Below are 19890 nucleotides of genomic sequence, written 5' to 3'. Positions count from 1 at the left end.
GCCAGTCTGGGAGACCAGTCTAAATAGCCAAGATCAGCTAAGCTGTTTTGAAACAGATCCATCAAATTGTGTATCTAATAAGATGTTATAGATTTTTTCAGCCCACACAATAAAAAAAATGTTGGGTTATTTTCAGATCAGCGTTGGGTCAAAATAGGGACGAACCTAGCACTTGGGTTCTAAATTACCTACTGTAGAGTATACTGGGTTATTTCGGCTCAAAATGCTGGGTTGTTTTAACCCATTGTTGGGTTGAATATAAACATTGTTGGGTTGTTTCCTTTCTGACCAAATGCTTGGTTGAAAATAACCCAGCATTTTAAATAACCCAAAGACAGACAAGAACATATATATATATATATATTATATCCCAGTGGGGACCTTAACCTGAACGCACATCAACAGATGGGGACTCGTTTCACCATTGGGGACCAAAAGTGAGGTCCCCATGGGCAAAAAGCTTATAAATTGTAGAGAACAGTATTTTTTTATCTTAAAATGCAAACAGTTTTCTATGATCTTTAGGTTTAGGGGATAAAATATACAGTTTTTACTGTAAAAATCATTACGCCTATGGACTGTCCCCACAGAGTATAAACCAGACAGTGTGTGTTTGTGAGAGAGAGAGAGAGAGAGAGAGAGAGAGAGCATTTGAGTGTATGACAGGCCTCCAGCGCTGAATCATCCTCCCTCTCTCACTCTCCTATGGGCATAAACTATTATTCATGTGTGCGGTGTCTGTGTGTGTGTGTCTGAGCGTGACAGAAAGGAAATATTTCAAGCAAAAGAAAGGAGGGGGCTCGCAGATACTCACGGAGGAGTATGTTTCTTTAAATGGGTTTTCAAGATCAATTAACATGACGTTTTTATGTTGTCCTTCACTATCAAATTCAGTAATGATAGAAAGGTGAACTGGAATCCGTCAATTGTAAATGAAAGGTGTCTGCGTTAGAGGAATATAAAATCTATGAATTTCATGCCGAGCTGTTCAGCTCAAGCTTCAGGCTAAGAAGAACTAAGAAGAAATCAATGCAAAGTAACACTATTCTGTTTGGCTTCCCAATGGAAAGAAAAATCACAAATGAGATCTCCTTAAAGTCTCAAGTGTTTCTCCTAGACACCAAAGAGTTCAAACTGAAACCCCCAGTGATCTCAATCCTCTAAATGTGTCTCCTCCTCACAAAAGATCCCAACAAAGACTCTCATTTGTCAAGAGAATGCCATGAAGTGTGCCATGAGAAGCCAAATATTTGAACTCAACATTTCTCATCAAAACCTAATCTGAGCTACACTTCATTTTATTGAAAGCGGATCCATATCACTACTATAAATATTCAAAACAATCATGCCCTCAGTGTGCATACCGTAAATTTGGATGAGGGTACAAATCACACACTCAAATCCCAAATTTCAAACGAGCCCCATTTTACTGTAAATTCACCGAAGTTGTGATGTCTTTGATTTCTTGTGCAAAACGAAAAGGTTGAATGTTTCATTTAATTTATCAGAGAGCTGCGCATGTCACACAGGGGGAGCTCTTAGTATGCATCATCTGCACGCTGAGTTTAGCTGCCCTACTTTTGTGAGAGCACACAAAAATATGAGATGATACACAAGTGGGAGTGACCACAATGCATCCAACATCCTTTCAATTAAGCGCAAAACCGCAAACAGGCTGAACACGACCACAAAAACACAAGCCTCAGAAACAGACCGTGTTACTCCTTAAGAGGGATGTCATTTCTGTCAACATCAAATTAGTTTTGAATGACATCTGACAGCCGTTGATTGAAATCAGCTGCAATTATACTAGCTGTATCAATTCAGTGTGGAACAGAAAAGGGCTGCGCACGGTATAAATATCAAATCTAGCATATTCAAAACATGCTTGATGTCTTCGGTATAAGTAAAGAAAGGTAAACAATGTTTTTGTAATTCTTATCTTACATAACGTAGGATAACCGGGTGCACAAGCACACAATGCATTAGTGAATCGCATGAGAAAAAAAGCACGCAACTCTACGAAGAAGGTTTGAATGACATCTGATGAAAATCAATTGCAACTCTCTCTGTGTGGTTCAGTATTTTGCAAGAGAGCGCAACGGGTGCGAAATACGAGTAAGAGAAGATCGCACACTGCGCGTAAAGAATTAAACACATGCGCAACAGAACACGTTTGATGTTTATCATTTACGTAAACAGTGCCAGACATTTCTGTTTTATCTACGTCATATCAAAGAATGCGTGGCAAACATGTTACCAAAGCACTAAACACCCATTACGAAGCATCATTACCTTTGTGCATGCCAGTATAACGGTCCTTGAGGACCGTCAGTTCGTGGATCTTCCCAAACTGCTCGAAGAGAGGTTTGAGGTCCTTCTCCTCGAGATTGCGCGGGATCTGTCCTATAAAGAGCTTGATGGCATCCTGGTCTTTCATGGTGCCGTTGTCGGAGTGGATGGAGATGGGCTCGGAGCCGTTCATGGGCTTGGGGAAGGTGATGTGCGCGTACTGGGGCTGGTGCGGGATCAGGAGCAGTGGTGCCGCTGCCTGGCTCGGTACCGCCCCCGGTCCGGTGAAGAGCAGGCTGGCGTGGGCAGGATGAGGATGCTGCTGGTGCTGCTGCTGAGGATGCTGCTGGCTTCTCGCTTCAGTCTGGGTGAATCTAGCCATTCTGCGCGCGGCGGAGAGCGCGATGATAATAACAACATACACACGCACGCACACGCGCCGGGAGAGAGTACGCGCTCAGCTGGAAACGCGACGCTCGCTTTCTATTCGACGCGTGTCACGCTCGCGCCGCCCGAGCCTGACGCGAGGAGGAGGAGGTGCGCGGTCACGACTCACATAAACCGCCCCGTAGCGCCACCTGCCGAACATTACTTTGATAGAGATATGAGCACAATGGGTTTCAATGCAAACAATACATACTAAAACGGGTAACTAACTGACGAGAATCGTTTTTAGAAACTATCATGGTCTCCCTGGGTGTCTACTGGTTATGTGTTGGGTTCTATTGGTGATGTTATTTGGCGTAAATTTATTTTTTAACAGCTGGTGGCTCACAATGATATTTGGGATGGGATATATGTAACCATTAGAATTTCAGAAGGTTATAAATAATCAAAAGGCATAAATATTCCACAGACTTAACCTTCCTAATACTTCTGCACATTATGGGGTGGTTCCCCGGTCAGGGCATAAACCTTAATCTCATGACCAATTTAAATGTTAGAAGTGTCTTGATTGAAACAACTTGCACTTACATATCATAAAATAAATCGTTGTGATTTTTTTGTCTCAATATGCATACCGTATTTTTTTTTTTGTAAAGTAAGGTCTGGTTTGAACTAATCCCTGTCCAAATAACCGCCTCATGTAATACGTGCCTTGGTGTCAGTACCTTTACACCAATCCAGAACAAGTTACATATCTATTGTATTTAAGGATTTAACTGTTCTCTATTGTATTTATAATTTTGCTGTTTTCTATCATTTTACATGATCTTTTTTCTATAGGCTAGGTTTTTTTCGTTATGTCTTCTGTTTGTTCTAAAGTGGATTGCTGCTTTGCAACACTGCAAAACTATTACGACACTATAAAAACATATCTGAAATGAAATGTTTGAACCGAATGCCCAAAAGCTAGTTTCACGACCTAAAACACAGCAGAACATGACACGAGAGCGCAGATTCTGGTTTATATTCATCACATCTTTAATCTGTTAAGCACAGTTTTACTTAAAAAACAAACAAACAAAGCAATGGTTATTGTAGGTAAATACATGGTAGCTAGTCGGATCTTGCAACACCGCATCAAGTATAACAAGCCTTTCGTCTTCTCCCATTAACGCGCTACTCTCACCACCACTGACGTCACAGGCATGTGTGCGCATCGGAGCTCCACGCAGTCAGTGTTGCCAGATTTGAAGAATTGGGCTTCGTTTGAATTGGTTAGACCGGATAAAAATGCATTGGGCGGGTGGACAAATTGGGCTTCTTATGAAATTAAAAACCTGCATAAGCAGCTTGCTTTATCTTTGCTTTAGATTAGTCAAGTTATTTCAAAACATTCGAAAATAATGTGTAGTGTATAAACACATCCCTTAACACCGCCCTTATTGGTTCAGTTTAACAGGTCTGGATAGGGAGACCTCATCTGTCAATCAATCTACAGTTGAGATCATGTGGAGGCTCGTGAGTGACAGGGTTTTGGCGTGATAAAGTACGGGATTTTGTTTATAGAAGCGATCGCAATGCCAAAGTGGCCCGAATATGTTGCACGGTAGGGAGAGTCACTCAAATCTCACAACGTGGATTACACATGTGGTGACAGACTTTGCAAATACCTATAAATCAATTCACAGCAGTTGAATGATTTAATAAAAATCAAACTGAATATGAGATTCTACTATAACGTTACTTTCTTTTTATCACTTACTAAATTTTGCATTATATGTTCTGCAATATATTATATACTTCACGAAAGACTTACTGTAGTTCGGTCAGATTTTAAGGCAACTCTCAAAATTGTTGCTTTTTTGTTCCGTTGTATGTATCAATGAATTGCACATTCATGAAAGAGTGGAAAAAAATGATCACTAAAGACACATATCATTTTTTATATTGTATTTTTCTTTTTTAAGTATCAAAATTATTAAAAAAAAGACTATTTTCCGCTCTTAAAAGAGTATTGTAGCCTGACCCTCGTTCAGTACATTTATCCAAACCATTACAAATTGTAATTTGTTTAATGTGTTTTGATGTTAAGTGAAATTTTCAGTTTATTAAACAATTGTGTCAAACTCATTTTTTTAAAAACTGCCGTAAATTGTTTTGGCCGGAAGTAGACGCACTTTCGCGCATGCGCGGAACAAATCGTGTTTCCGGAACGGATCGGGTAGCGACAGAGCCTTTGGGATGGAAATTGTCCTCCCAATCCGGCAACACTGACGCATTACGCACGTTCTCGATTACGTCGCCTGGTGTACCAACACACACCGACTGAACGGAGAAGCAGTCTCTTGCTTTTACCGACACTTTTGACTAGCGGTTTATTTTGAAAGTCGATCATGTCGGTGAATTACGCAGCCGGTCTCTCTCCCTATGCGGATAAAGGTATCTGCGGTCTCCCTGAGGTAATGTTTACATCTGTTAGCCCAATAGCTAGAATTAGCTTCGTTCCTTCATTTAAACATAATGTCAATCGTTATTCATTTCTAATCTTATGCAGTAATAAAAGTAGTTTTCCGCATACATATACTTTGAACATAATCACTGGGTATAACGTACACATGTAACAACACAAAGGGCAGATGTGCATGGAGACAGTGCGAAATAAAAACATTAAAACAGCTCAGATGTAAACAGGATAACCGCCTGTAAACTAAAACAGGTGTCATATTTTGTATTTTTTTGCAATGTTTGTTGCACACATTTGTATACACAAAGATCTGAAGATGGGTATTTTATTATATGTATAAGTAGATGTAGATGTATTTTAAACTTTAGAAAATAGTTTCAAGTTGGCTTTCCTGTTGCTCAGATGGTGAAGCACAAGCAAGCAACACCAATATCGTGGGTTCCTGTAGTTTGCTTTGGATAAAAACAAGCATATGTCAAGTGCATAAATGTAAATGTAGGTATTTATGTAAGGTTTATGTTGTTAGATTACTTCTTTCAGTGTGTCTAAACTCGCTGGATAAAAACGTCTGCTAATTAACTTAATGTAAATGTCAACATTTTGTTTCTTTTGTATGAAGTCATTGTACTTTACGTTTGCTGATGTTTGGCTTATAGCTGACTCATGCACACCTGTATATTTGTGTGTGTTTTTGCAGATATTTGACAGCCCAGAGGAGTTAAAGACTAAAGTGGAGACTTTGGCCCAGTGGATCAGGGACTCTCAGTACATGGTCGTACATTCAGGGGCTGGAATCAGCACCTCAACAGGGATCCCAGACTTCAGGTAACACACACACTTTTATGATGTATGAATTTGGTTTTTGGAGCTTGAGCATTTCGGGTCCTATGCTTTAACTGTATGCATAAAAAGTGACTGATGTTGAAAAAAACAACGTCTCATTCCGATGAAGAAGGGAAGTGATGTACTCATGGGATTATTCTTTTTTTTATTTTGTGTGAACTGAAACATAAAAGCACATTGAAGTCCTGGTTTATGAAACATGGCACATTCATAGTGCATGCAGAGAAGAGACCGTGGTTGATTAAGCAGAACATGTATGGTTTTGTGAGCAAGTTCTGGGTTATGTACAAATCAATTGCTGTAAAGCAGCAGAAAAAAATGCATATAAATGAATCTACAAACACACTTAAAAATTCTGGTCCACTTTTTAACAATCATCTCAAATTCAATGCATTCTTTGATTTGACTCGTTTCAAACTTTTGGCCTAGAAGTATAAGCAATCCACTACTAGGAATAAAGTCCATCAAAGTTCACCACAACCTCAGATTTCTCAGCCAAAAAAGAGCCATGTTTGGCTTCAAGATTTGTTTTGCTTAGTTTGTCTGTGTGTGTGGTTTATCCATAGTTGACAGTTTAACCAAAATTCACAAGTGTCAAAGTGTTTAAAATGTCTTTGTGGTTGGTCCTCCTTCATTTATGCCATCCAATGGGACCATATTATTATGGGACTCTTAAAAGAGACTGATGTGTGAGCTTTATTAAGTAAATGTTTGTGGTAACGGCAGAAGGCTGTCACTAGAGGGAGGTATAGATTAAGAAGAGCAAAAACATCTGACACTTGTGAGGAATATACTGCTTATTGAAAGCTGCTCAGTCTGTACAGTATCAATGTTTATTTACTTTTTTAACCATCGTTTTTGTCAACCCAAATCATAGGCTGTGCGAACAATAATTCCAAAAGACATATTAAAAATAATGCCTGTTAATAGATTACTGCCAGTTTATTTAGGCTCAAGCACATTTCTGTGTATGATATAAATCCAGTGTTCTCTGTTTTGTACTCATGTTTTTGTTACCTTGACACAGACTTGTTTCTGTCATCTTTGCCCATTACAATCATTGCCATAAAGAAAGACCTATTGTATAAGATCATAACCATTTTTAATAATTAACACCTATTTTAATTACTGCCAAACAGTACTGACGTTTTTGTATGAGGCAAAAAATTGCCGTCCACATCAGGTAGGTACTTATCTTTACAAGTCCAATGATGTCATCAAACTGATATTTCCTGTGAAATTGTACCTGACAGATCTTCTTATTAATTCATATTATAAGATTATTGATGTAAGTGTAGGTATGGAGCGAGTGTTCAGCACTGATTCAATCCCATCTTACTAAGGTTAAGAATGAGCGTGTGTGGTTTGCTTTGCTTCGCTCAGCCATGTTGACCTCATTTCAGTTTGGTTAACTTTCACACATATTTGATGAATTTTGGAGGTGATTTCAGTGGGATGCAAAAATAAAAAATCCGGTCATTATTCATGCTTGTGAATTTGTTTATATTAAAGAAAAGTATTACAGTTAGTGTTGTTTTGGATTTTCCGCCTCAACATGAGGTTGAGTATATTTTATTGCTTCCACTTCTGTATTATTTATACTTTTAATTCACGTGCAAATCATTGGAACTTCCCAGGAGAACAGGTTAACACATTTTGAAGTGTTTTATGTGGAAATATATAAATTTCATCCGATTAGCAATGCAGCAGAATCTTCTTCCATTTTATTCTATCGCAGAGCTTTGTAGCCTTCTGTTCTCAGTCCTGCCATGTTTGAACAATCTTATGAGGATGCTGTGCAGTCTTTCAGGAGTGGAGAGCTGAGCTAGTAATAAAGATGACTGACCGCCTGACTCATATTGCATACAGAAAAGCAAATTGCAAACTTTCTCAGAAATGGATAATTCCATCTTTTTGGCTGGCTTTGTTCAATTTCTGGGAGTCAGAGAGTGCATGCTTTCATCAGTCCAGTAGGAGACGAAGTTCACAGACTTTTACAATGAGCACCGTAACTAATCCCTGGACTGGTCATTCATATCAGAGGGAAAAGTTTAGTTTTTCAGCATGTTTGAATGGTTTGAGAAGAGAGCTTCAATTTGACCTGAAAATATGATGTTTGGGGAATTGGCTGAGATGTTATGGATTTGTGTTCACTGTTTGAGAATACGAGACATAATTTCAAGAAATGTGTTTAAGCAATCAAGAAAAACTAATGTGCAAAGGAGTAAGACCCAAACTGAGTAAAATGCTCTATTAATAAGGGCTGTGCAATAAATGGAAATATCGCAAATCGCCATATTTTGCAATAACTGAATTATTATAAACATTCAAAAAGCTACGTATAGGCCTCTTTGCATGACGCTTTGCATGATCCAAAGCTAGTCCAAAAGAACGTCCTGTTTCAGTTTTTAACACTACACACTTTTTGAAAAATTTTAACCGAATCAAAACATTTCAATTATAAATTTGAGATTTTAAATAAATGAATAAATAAAACTGAAAAAGGAGTGCTTAAGTTTTGGACCAGTGTTTACATCTTGCAAAGTGTTCTATAGTCTATAAGTTTTAGGTCGATGCAGATAGAAAAATAAATATTGTATCGCATATCGAATATAGCAGTATTAAGCATGCTATCGCATTACTCATTTTTCTTGAATATCACACAGCTCTACTCTACTAAAATGGATGTCTTATAGTTGTCCCTCCAAGCTTCTCCATCTGGAGTTTGATTCATTGAAAGGCTCTCTGCCCTCCTGCTGTTCACCAAGATGAGCATGACCTTATCTCTGTCATCTGAGATTCAGAACATCTCCATCCAGGAGCGTTCACAGAATAACATCAGGGGGAGACACAGGAGGGGATGACAGTGGGCTGTGAAATCATTTTATGTTTTTCCATTTAGAATATTACTTAAGGTTACTTGCACAAAACACAGTTTTGTCAAAGGTCTGAAACGTAGCATGTGACTGAAGATTGTGATTTTTTTTCAACCCAACACAAGAAGAAATGCAATCTTTTTTAAAAAGTAAACTTTTTTAACACTTTCTGGACTATTTTTATTTTTGTTTCACCTTAATTAGGAATTAATGGGATGCGTTTGATATTAAGATGTTTGTGGTTTTTTTTGTTAGAGGACCTAAGGGAGTGTGGACGATGGAGGAGAGAGGAGAGACGCCTCACTTCAACACCACATTTGAGGACGCACGTCCGAGTCTCACTCACATGGCCCTTCTGCAGCTCCAGAAAGCCGGACATCTCAAATACCTCATCAGTCAGAATGTGGACGGGCTTCACTTGCGCTCCGGATTTCCCAGGTGATCATCATGTATATTGCACACAGAAATGGGTAAAAGCTTTCTCAGAATGGGTGTAATCGTACTAAGCTCTGATTGGCTGGTTGTGTTTAGTGCGCAGAAGTCAGAGTGCACAGGTTTTTAATCCATCACACCACAAAGTGTGACACTAAGTGTTCCCGAACAAAATTGGTGTATTTCTGTTTGGCGAAATGCCTACAACGGGTCCAGTATCAGTTTGCAGTTTCTACTGTCTTGATCTGTTGAACGTGTTTCTAGTCAGATTCACATTTAGCATTTCGGTTAATTGAAAACAATTAAAATATAAACTAAAATATAATTAAAAAAACTAAAATTAGAAATGTTGCCTTAGCTTAAATGAGATTAGGTTTAGACACATAAATTATTAACTGGAAGAAAATAACAACTAAACTAAAACGAAATAAAAATAATAATAAATGTAGCATGTTTGACATGAAATCTTATCATCTAACATATTAGACAGTGAATCAACAGACATGTTTTCAATAGATTTCACATGTACAGTTCTGCCGTGTATAAATGAACGCACTTATCTCCTTGACAAGCATTTAAGGATTTGATTGGTTAGTTGACCTCCATCTTGTGTGTGATGTCTCGTGCTGATTGACTCTTATTGTTTTTCAGCCGCTGTCAGTGAATGAAATCAAAACGTTTTGTTCTGGATGGATGAGTCACGGATTTTAATGTTAATTGATCACGTTGGCATGAGTTGGGTGCATGTAATTATGTCATATTGTTTGTGGTTGTTTTTTATTAACAAACTACAGATTAAATCACATGTTGAAAAAAAAAACAGTAAAATGGAGTTGACTGTGGCTTTAGAAAAGTTTGTAATGGACTTATTCGAGCTTGACAGCATGTGTAGTGTTCCTTTAAATGTAGTTGTATACCAAATTCTGGTTGTTAAAGAGATAGTTTAGCAAAAAATCATAATTATTACTTTTTCATTATTTTTTCACCTTTATGTTATTTACGTGACTTCTGCATAACACAAAAAATACATGTTTTGCGAAAAGTGATTTTGTACCAATACAATAGAAGTCAATAATTACCAATCATTTTTAAAATATCTTCTTTTTTATTTAACAAGAGAAAGTCATACTAAAATAAAATAATCCAGTGGCTATGTGAATATAACACAAATAAACAGCTATTTGAACTTAAAAAATCTTTGAAAAAAAAGTGATTCTATTTTCAGTGGGGCATACAGTAGTAAAAAAGACAAAACATTTAATTTTCCTTAAATTTACGTCATTGTTTACGTTTATTTAATAAAAAGAAATGAGTATTCAATAATGAAATGTATATCTTTAATATACATTTAATATTTTGGGTGACTTCTAATAGAAGTATTTGAGATACTCTGTGTTTTGCTTACATTTACACACTTAAATAGTACATTTCATTGATTTCACTCATTTCAAATATACTACTTTTTGGTTTGAAAAAGTCGCAGTTGAACTTTTTACAGTGCAACTTTGCAATGACATGAAGTAATTTTTGAGTGAACCATCCCTTTAAATCCTTCCACATCCTAATGGTATATTTATTTATTTTCTCATGTTTTAGGGATCGACTCTCAGAACTCCACGGGAACATGTTTGTTGAAGAATGTGAGAAATGTGGCAAGTATGTTGTGCATCATTTTTGACATACATGTTACATTATAATCCGACCTGTTGTTTGTAATAAGACCCTTCTCTTCATAGTGTTTTTAAAGCAGATGTTTGTTTTCAATTTTTAAAATAATTTCTTAAATATTACTCTTTTCAAATGATTGTAAGAGTGTAACGGGTGTCTAAATAGAATAGATGACTGAATCGAGGCATCAAATTAAACCCTTTCTAAAAATGGAAGCACAGCAGAAATCGTTTCATCTAATGGCTCATACCTTTTGTTAAAGAGTTAAATTGTCAGCATGTTTCTATTTGGATACCTGTGGTGCTCATGCAACTACATTGTCTATTGAGTCTAGCGGGTGTCACGCCCAGCGGGTGTCACGCCTAGCGCTAGCCACAAATGTAGCTAAATTGTTTTTCATCTGACGCTGTACAAATTTACTCCTAAAACAAGACAGATATTGATTCGTCTTTATTTGTTCACTGCAGATTGTATGTTTGACATTGATGTAGATAGAGTATTGATTGAGATGTGTATCATAGTTCTGCCTCTGACAGAGAAACCCTTTGAGAACAGCACGCTATCGATCGCACACCAAACTCTTTATCAAAGGTGGAAACTGACCTTGTGCAGGTTTTCCGTTGCATTAAGCAGTTTCGCTCTGGACTGTTTCAGACAATACGTTCGGGACGCAGTAATTGGAGTGATGGGACTGAAGCCAACCGGACGCTACTGTGATGTCATACGTTCCAGGGGACTCAGATCCTGCAGGTAACTTTAAAAAGGGAGGAGAATCTAATGATAATATTCAGTGTTCCAGCATTGAAAATGACATTGACGCACTGTCGTGGTGATGCAAACCAATAGAAGTGAATAGCAAACCAATAAAAGTGAATAGCAAAGCAACGGCAAAAGACGTCTGTCTGATGCTTGTAAACAAAAACTCATACTGTTGGTGTGTGTTCTCTCGGCAGAGGCAAACTGATCAGCACTATATTGGACTGGGAGGACTCGCTGCCTGAGAGAGATCTCAACAGAGCAGAAGAAGCGTGCAGGTACGGAAGATGAATATTCTGAGAATAACAGAGGGGTAGAAGTGAAGTGTCTTACTAGACTTTTTCTCCCGTAGAACATAAAAGAAGATATTTTGAGAAATGTCTCTGTGGTTTTGTGTTCACATAATGAAAGTCAACGGGGCTCATTGTTGTTTGGTTATAAACATTCTTCCAAATATCTTCTTTTGTGTTCTGCAGAATAAAGAAACTCATACAGGTTCAAAATGACATGAGGGTGAGTATATGTTAGGGCTGGGACGATATCTGAAAGTTAGAGGGCGCCCTTGCTCAGAAACTCTGAATATGGGACACAGAAGAAGAATGATTTGCACATACAAGGGCTGCGTATGAATTCGCTCACTTGTTCACTCATTCACTATTCCCCATATAGCGAATGCTAAACAGTCCACTATATGGGGAAGAAGTAAATGAAAATAAGTGAACAATCATAATTAAATAAGTAATATATTCTGCGTCTGACAGTACTGTCGCGGAGATTCGTCATAAAGCTTATATCACTGTGTGGCTTTATGGATTGTCTTGTGAAATTGTAAAGTCCATTTTGACATTATTTGTCACGTTATTTTTAGGCTATTGGTTTTTAATAAAGAGATCTGTTTATTCTCAAAAAGTAGAAAATAGCTATCAACAAGAACACACACACGTGTGCATAAACATACATTCGTGGCATTAAAGGTACAGTTTGTAAAAATCGCGGCTAGAGGGCGCACGATCAAAACAACAACAATCGTGTAGCTTGATGACGCTGTGTAGAAGCGTGGAATGATGGGATATGTTGTTTTCAACTCCACTGCTGATTGTACCGCTGATACATCAATCAGACGGGAACGAGAAATCATGTTGGCAGAAGAGGTAAAGTAATAAAGTTGGTAAATGTTGCGTTTAATGAAATCATTTTATTTCATTATAATGAATTAGAGCCGAGTAATGTAAGGTTTAAAACTAAACTGTTAGTCATAGATATTACAGTAATTGTCCAATTTGATGGTGTGATAACACTGCGGAGTTTTAAGTGTTCAAATCAGTCATAGTAAAAGTTATTTTGAACGTACCCACTTCATTTGCAATAATGCTAGACGAATCGACGGTACAAACTACTTCTTCATCTGTCTATGTCAGTAAAGGCGGTAACAAAGAGTAACGTGGATATGACAGCCCCGTTCCACTGTTTAGAATGGCGATTTTTTTTTCAGGATTTGAAGCAGTTCAAAAAAATTGAGATATTTTAAGTACTCAGCTGAAAAAAATATATAACATTGGCCTAGTGGTTTTTGGATATTTTATTGCAAAATTCTTATAAAACTGTACCATTACACCGGCCACTCTCCTCCAGCTTATTCCAATCAGACGGTTCATTCGCGTTGTATCATGGGAAATATGAGGGAACGAGTGTGCATCCGATGTACACTCAAAATCCGAATGCTTTGTGGGGACAAAATAGTGAACAAATGAAGGGAATGAGTTGTTTACTCAGAATTCAGACAACACTACAAAATGGCAGACACCTGATATAGTGCACTATATAGGAGATAGGGGGTGTATTCAGACGCAGCTAAGGGCTCAGTCTGCAAATCGCATACTCTGGAAGTACGTTATGAATTTGAATAAGCACGTACCTATCGGCTGTAAAAAACAGTATGTTTTATATAGTATGAGTGGAAGTAGTAGGAATACATTTTGGAAAAACTGCGTCCACTATGTTATGGTCATGTGACCCGTATGCTCTTTGACCTGTGTCGTATTAACTACAACCTATACATGAGTGTTGATAAAAAAATAATTTAGACACGAGAAATTCATTTATTCATTATATTAGAAAGTTTTAACGGTATATTTATTGATTTACTATTGAAATATGACTGTTGCTCAGCTCCGGTGGCATCATGGGATAGATAAATGTCCATCCAATCCAAACTCCCGAATCTCGGCGGATGTAGTAGACCATCCGGGTATTTCCGCCTGCTGTTTTTTTGCATACTGAGGTTTCGGACATACTACTCATGACTCTTTTTCGCCTACTATATAGGATGGCGGATGCAGCCTAACTCATTCCCTTCATTTGTTCACTATTTTTTCCCCACAATGCACTCACTTATTTTGAGTGTACATCTGATGTATCATATATCATTTTTCAAGGTTTTATACACCGTTTGCAAATAATGGAGGCCGTTTTGAAGTGTTTTGGTATTATTTTGCTGAAAATAAAATTATTAAAGCTGAAACTTTTCATTTTTATAATGAAGTTTTATTTTTAATGTAGTCCTCCTTGGGCTAGTTATTTCACTAAAGAAATGTTAACATCAAGTTCACACTAAAGAATAATAACAGAATTTCTAAAAATAGCCCAGTGCGAAAGTTTAGACGCCCCTTATTCTTAATACTGTATGATATTACCTAAACCATCAATGACAGTGTTATGTTTAGTCCTAGTTGTTTAAGGGTTTCTTGTTTGTCATGAGTCATTAGACTGTCCACTGATCTTAAGAAAAATTATCCAGGTCTTCCACAATCTTTGCTCTATCAGCATATCTGGATATTTTACTCATGTCCAGCAGTAAGTGTATGATGTTGAGATTCATCTTTTTACATTGAGGTCAATCAAGAGACTCATACACAACTATTACAATAGATAGAAACATTCAGTGCTGCCCACAAAGTCAACACCATTCAGTTAAAGTCAGGTGGGTGTAAACCTCTGAAAATGGTTTTGGTGTAAATTGTTATTGATTCATTTATACATCTTATTTTTTCATTTACTGATGTCCTTCAGAAGATAAAAAATACATCGATGTTTTTTAGGAAGATATAAAAACCAGCCCTCTTGGAACTTTAATTGAACACCCCTGTCGTATTGAATTTAGATCAAACAGTAGTGATCAAAGAGCCATAGTTCACGGAAGAACTGTGCATAAAACACAGAGTCGAAGCCTTTGCGATTTCAGAATCAACCTAGACGGGTATGATAAGTGTGAATCGCGATATACACCATCACAGCAACATAACAGTCAAAAGTAGGTTAAGGTGGACGTAAAAGGGAAAATACAGCTGTATAATTTTTCCAGCCAACACCACACGGTCCCACAGGAGAACACAGACTCTGGGTGGATATGCCTGCGCGGTCGTATCTGGATCAGAGGCATGTGAGAAACCCGGGATACACGGCACATCACAGAAAGAGTGTTTGGGGGAAATCAGGGTGATCCCCTTTAGTTTTCAAGGAGCACCCGAGTCCAGAAGTCCAATCAGACTTCTGTTCAGTCTTATTAATGTGTCACCTTGTCCTGTTTTCCACTTTCCAATTCCCTCTCTTATGATGTGAGGTCACTCAAGGTTTAAAACAGAATTGTAATCATTCATTTTCTTAAGATCTTACTTCAAATGTCCTTCATGTGCTCCTCAAACCAATGAAGTACAAATAAAACAGAATTTCTGACAAGCCCAGATACAAGGGTGAGGAGAAGATATAAACCTTTTTTTTAGCTAAAACGTAGTTCATCTTTACAGTTATGCATCATTTAAAGGTTAAAGCCGTCTAGCTTTTGGTCTTAAAAATAAATAAAAGTTTGTTATAGAGGCAGCACATAATATATCAAAGTTTTCAATACGGTCTTTTACAAATTATCTTCTTTTGAGCAACTCTTTAAAATCAAAAAATGCTTTCAATTCGATTTCAATTCAAATATGTTCCACTGAGGAAAGAGTCAAATCATCGCTGCCCTTCCCAAACAAATTTAAACTTGAATTATGGACATACAAGGTTGCAGAAGGACAGCAGCAATAAACAGGTTTTGAATTACGTGAGAGGAATAAATGGCGACAACAGGTTTTTATATATTATATATATTTTATATATTTTGGGTGCATGTATCGTCTAACATTCATGTGAACTGCACGTACAGTATTCAGTCATTCTGACACATGAACAGAACACAGCAGCTGTTATTGTGAGTCTTCTTTTCAATTATTTGGTCAATAATGAACATTTTGAACAACGCTGTGCACATCTCTCCTATATCAGGCGAGCAGACCTGGCCTTGACATTGGGTACTTCTCTGCAAATCAAACCTAGTGGAGATCTGCCGCTGTTAACCAAACGCACTGGAGGCAAAGTGGTTATAGTCAACCTTCAGACCACCAAACACGTAAGTTCAACTCAAATGTCTTAAACATCTGATGCAGAGCATATTAAGTTAGTTTTGAGACGTTACGATTTAATTTTGTTGTAGTTTTATTATTTATGTTTTAAATCTGATTTTATTGTTCATTTTTATTTTATTTTAACAATTTAGTTTTGCACTTTTGTCAATGTATTGTTTATTTTATATATATATAAGTTTCTTTTTACTTCCTTTTAAGTATAGTTTTTATTTTAAAACATTTTTATTAGTAGTATTTGTTATTAGTATTATATGTATTACTATGTGCATCAAACGTATTTTAGTTTATGAGCCAGGAATATAGCAAATTTTCTTCCAGTTTAATTTGTTAAATAATATATAAGCTTATATTTGATTTCAATAAACAGATTTGAATAGTTTTAGTGTTAATAAATTATAATAACCTTGGTTGTGTTAAAATTAGGTCTGTTGTGACACTTTTGAGCTCTGTATCATACTGAGCAACCTTCAACTAAACTTTGTCATTTCATTCTCATTATGAAAATGCATTTTATTAAGAGGCTTTACAGCTCAATTCATCATCGTCAGGATGGATTTCATTTTTAGGCTTGTTTCCTTTGCCTTTCGTCTTATTTCTGAATACATCATGTCACCAGAATGTTTTGAACGCATCAATCCTGTTTGTTTTCGACCGCATCTCTATCGGTCTGTGTTTGACTCATGTTTTAAGGCTCTTTTGCCATCAGACCTCATTGCGTTTGCTTCATATAAACATTTTCAAATTGGATTATTTTGGAAAATCTCTTCTGAAGTTAAAACCCTTGCAGAGTTATAATAGTTATGATTTAAGTTTTATTAATATTTTAAATAGCTTTTATTTTTAATAATTGTTTTTTTGCTTTTTTAATTTAAGATTTTAATTTTCATTTGATTGTCATAATTTTAGTGCTTTAAACTTATTTCAGTTTATTTTGGAGGCAACATTTGAATTATTCCTTGCGTTTAGTTTTTCCCAATAATTTTTAGGTCAAAATTAATTTTGACTTCAACAATGAAATGTTGATTTTTAACAGAAAAGTTTTAGTTTTAGTAAACTAAAATAACCTTGCACATGCTATATGTTTTATTTGCCACTCTCTTTGCATAACATGCCTCACAAGCACACATTTATTTAGAAAGTGTTTTATTTATTTTTTAAATAATGTGCTTTTCATAAACCGAAAGTTTGCCATCATTTATTTACCCTTATGCTGTTCCTAAATGTCATGCTGTTATTTTAATGGAAGCAAAAATGGGATTGGAATGACATGATGCATATAAATGAGTAAATGAGTCCTTAATTATAACCGTGTCTTCGTTTTAGGTAAAAATGTAAAAAAATCTGGTGTTTCTACTTTTTTTAGGACAAGCATGCACACCAGCGTATCTACGGCTACGTCGATGAAGTCATGGGTCAGCTGATGAAACTTCTGGGATTGGAGATTCCTGATTGGACGGGGCCGACACTGTGCGAGACTTCAGGTGGAGACCTGGACATCCTTCCATTTGGAGCTTGGAAAAAGGAAGTCAAGATTGAGCTGAAGATTGAAGAAAAGAAAGAAACAGTCCCAAAGAAAAGAAAGAAGAGAAAGGCAGACAGCAAGAGAAATGTAGAGAAGGATGTTAAGATAGAAAAAGAGGTGAAAAAAGAGGACAACGAAGCAACATCAGCAAGCAAACATAAAGATGATGTCTCCAGTGACTCTATACCAATCAAGACACAGAACTTGGGTTCTTTAAACGGCTCCTCCAAGAATTCTCTCTGTTCTTCTGATGTTAATAGCACAGTAACGGAAACTTCAGATGAAAATAAAAACACAGACGAGTGCTCTTCATAGAGACAATAACACAATGACAAAAGCTGAATATCAAAACTCAGGCCACCATTTGTTCTTCTGTCATTTCAAACCTCCTGCATAATTTGCTTCTAAACACACCTGAACCAGCTTTCTTCTATCAGGACACCTCTGAAACGTCATGATCATGTTTAGATCATGTGTTTATCTAAGCTTAGGTCTCAGACTAAAAGAGCGAGATCAGGTATGTTAGATACTACAGTAAGTGCCCGTAGGGATATAGTGTGTTTTGTAGAGATATCAAACAGATAAAAGTGATGTCATAGAAGGTTGATTGTGCAATATTACTGATACTTACAGTAGTGGACAGATTGGGTGGGGTAGGGATTTATATCCGCTGGCTAAACTCACAACTCATCGCCGCCAGGATCTCAATTCAGGTCAAATTGGTCAAAAACATGCTCTGCTCATATTCTACTCCGTTGTGATGAAAAAAATACATAAAGACATTTAAAGGAGTAGTTTAAATGAAAATTCTGTTATTTATTCACCCTCATGTAGATCTAAACCTGTGGTTTTGTGTTCATGGGATGGAAGTCAATGGGGTTCAGTGTTGTTTGGTTACCAATGTTCTTCAAAATTATATAATGTCTGCAGATGATCGTTGGATTCGGAATAACATGAGGGTAAATAAATGAAGGAATTTAGATTTTTTAATGATCCGTCCCGTTTTATATAGAGGTTTTATGCAGAATGACATTATCATGACTATAGTTTACTAGTGGAAGATGTAAAATTGGTGGATGAAGAGTACTTCTGTTTACCTTTAAATATAATGCATTTCTGCAAAATACAAAACTGATTTAATAGTCGTAAAAACAAGCCTCACTGTCTTGATTGTATTTACATTTTGGCGTGAAATAAGAACTAAACATGTTTCATGAGATTCCCTTTTAAAAAGTGAGAATACAGGGATGTTTTTCTGTGTGTTTGGAGAGATTGTGAGCTTTCGAACTGTTTGTTTAACACTGATGCTTTAAAACGATTGTTCTCTGTGCAGTTTTTTTCTTTTATCTTCAACTGTATCATGTGTTTATTTTTTGCCTTTCTACCTTTTTTTATGAAGACTTGACATATATACATAAACAAGGCAGTGAAACTGTTACCTTTTGCCTGTGTCGTTGTAAGTTGTAAGCGGTGTTCCAAAGCCGTGCGAGCATCCTATCAAGACTATATTCAGTAGCATCGTCTGCACACTTCAGGCTTCATCACACTGCCATTCCAGATAAGTGACACATGAGGTTATGTTTCGGTTGTCCCTTAAAAGGCAGCTGGCTACACGCAGTAGGTTATGTTTGCCCACTTACTCTTTTGATCGTGTGACAGAAGCCAGCAGTCCTGGCAATGCAGCAGGCCTCTGAATTTTCTCTGTGAAAGTATTTGAAAGTACGGCTTTAAATTGCCAAGGGTTTTAGAGATGGATGGTGACTGTCTCTCGACACCTCTCTCCTCTGGTTTGATGAGAGGGGACAACAGAAGTCATGCATGAATCATGTCCCTGAGGTGCCATTTGGACCGGTTTGACAGTCCTCTTGTAATCAAGCCACTTCTTAAAGAAAAGAACTCCCCCTCTCCCCTTATGTCTTGGCCAACTTCAGCTTTGGAAGGCTTGGTAAGCGCAGAGGTTTCATTCAGATTGTTTGAGGGACTAGAATTGTCCAGTAAATTCAGCGTGATGATCAACGACAAATGAAAGCTTTGACAGTCAAAGTATTTTCCTTTGGACTGTGTTGTCCTGGATTTCTTCCAGAGTTTCTAGGTTCTGTTTGCAAAGGTTACAGTTCAGAGTTTTAGTCAACATCGGTCTGACACCATCCAGGCAAAAACCTTGAAAATTGGCACATGTTGTCTTCCTTTCGT

General features: G+C 37.0%; 2 protein-coding genes across 5 annotated transcripts in view; one reads left to right on the top strand and one right to left on the bottom strand.

Moving 5' to 3' along the window:
* LOC130418366 (CUGBP Elav-like family member 5) overlaps window positions 1–2728 on the bottom strand; it is a 140937-nt gene extending 138209 nt beyond the window's left edge. For all 4 annotated transcript variants that reach the window (XM_056744470.1, XM_056744472.1, XM_056744471.1 and 1 more), the window contains exon 1: window positions 2296–2728. In XM_056744470.1, coding sequence (XP_056600448.1) covers window positions 2296–2674 — 379 coding nt within the window. In that variant the 5' untranslated portion in view covers window positions 2675–2728. The remainder of the gene's footprint in view (window positions 1–2295) is intronic.
* A 2181-nt stretch (window positions 2729–4909) lies between these two features.
* On the top strand, window positions 4910–19132 carry sirt6 (sirtuin 6). The gene is made up of 8 exons (XM_056744474.1): window positions 4910–5138; window positions 5841–5968; window positions 9118–9300; window positions 10891–10950; window positions 11617–11712; window positions 11916–11996; window positions 16036–16159; window positions 17539–19132. Exons 1-8 carry the CDS (start codon window positions 5073–5075, stop codon window positions 18010–18012), a joined length of 1212 nt encoding a protein of 403 aa, XP_056600452.1. The 5' UTR covers window positions 4910–5072; the 3' UTR covers window positions 18013–19132.
* The last annotated feature ends 758 nt before the right edge of the window (window positions 19133–19890 follow it).

Source organism: Triplophysa dalaica, chromosome 3, assembly GCF_015846415.1.
Source record: "Triplophysa dalaica isolate WHDGS20190420 chromosome 3, ASM1584641v1, whole genome shotgun sequence".
In the NCBI taxonomy this organism is placed as follows: Eukaryota; Metazoa; Chordata; class Actinopteri; order Cypriniformes; family Nemacheilidae; genus Triplophysa; species Triplophysa dalaica.
The sequence above is the reverse complement of the archived record's forward strand: the minus strand, read 5'-3'. Positions and strand labels throughout refer to the sequence as shown.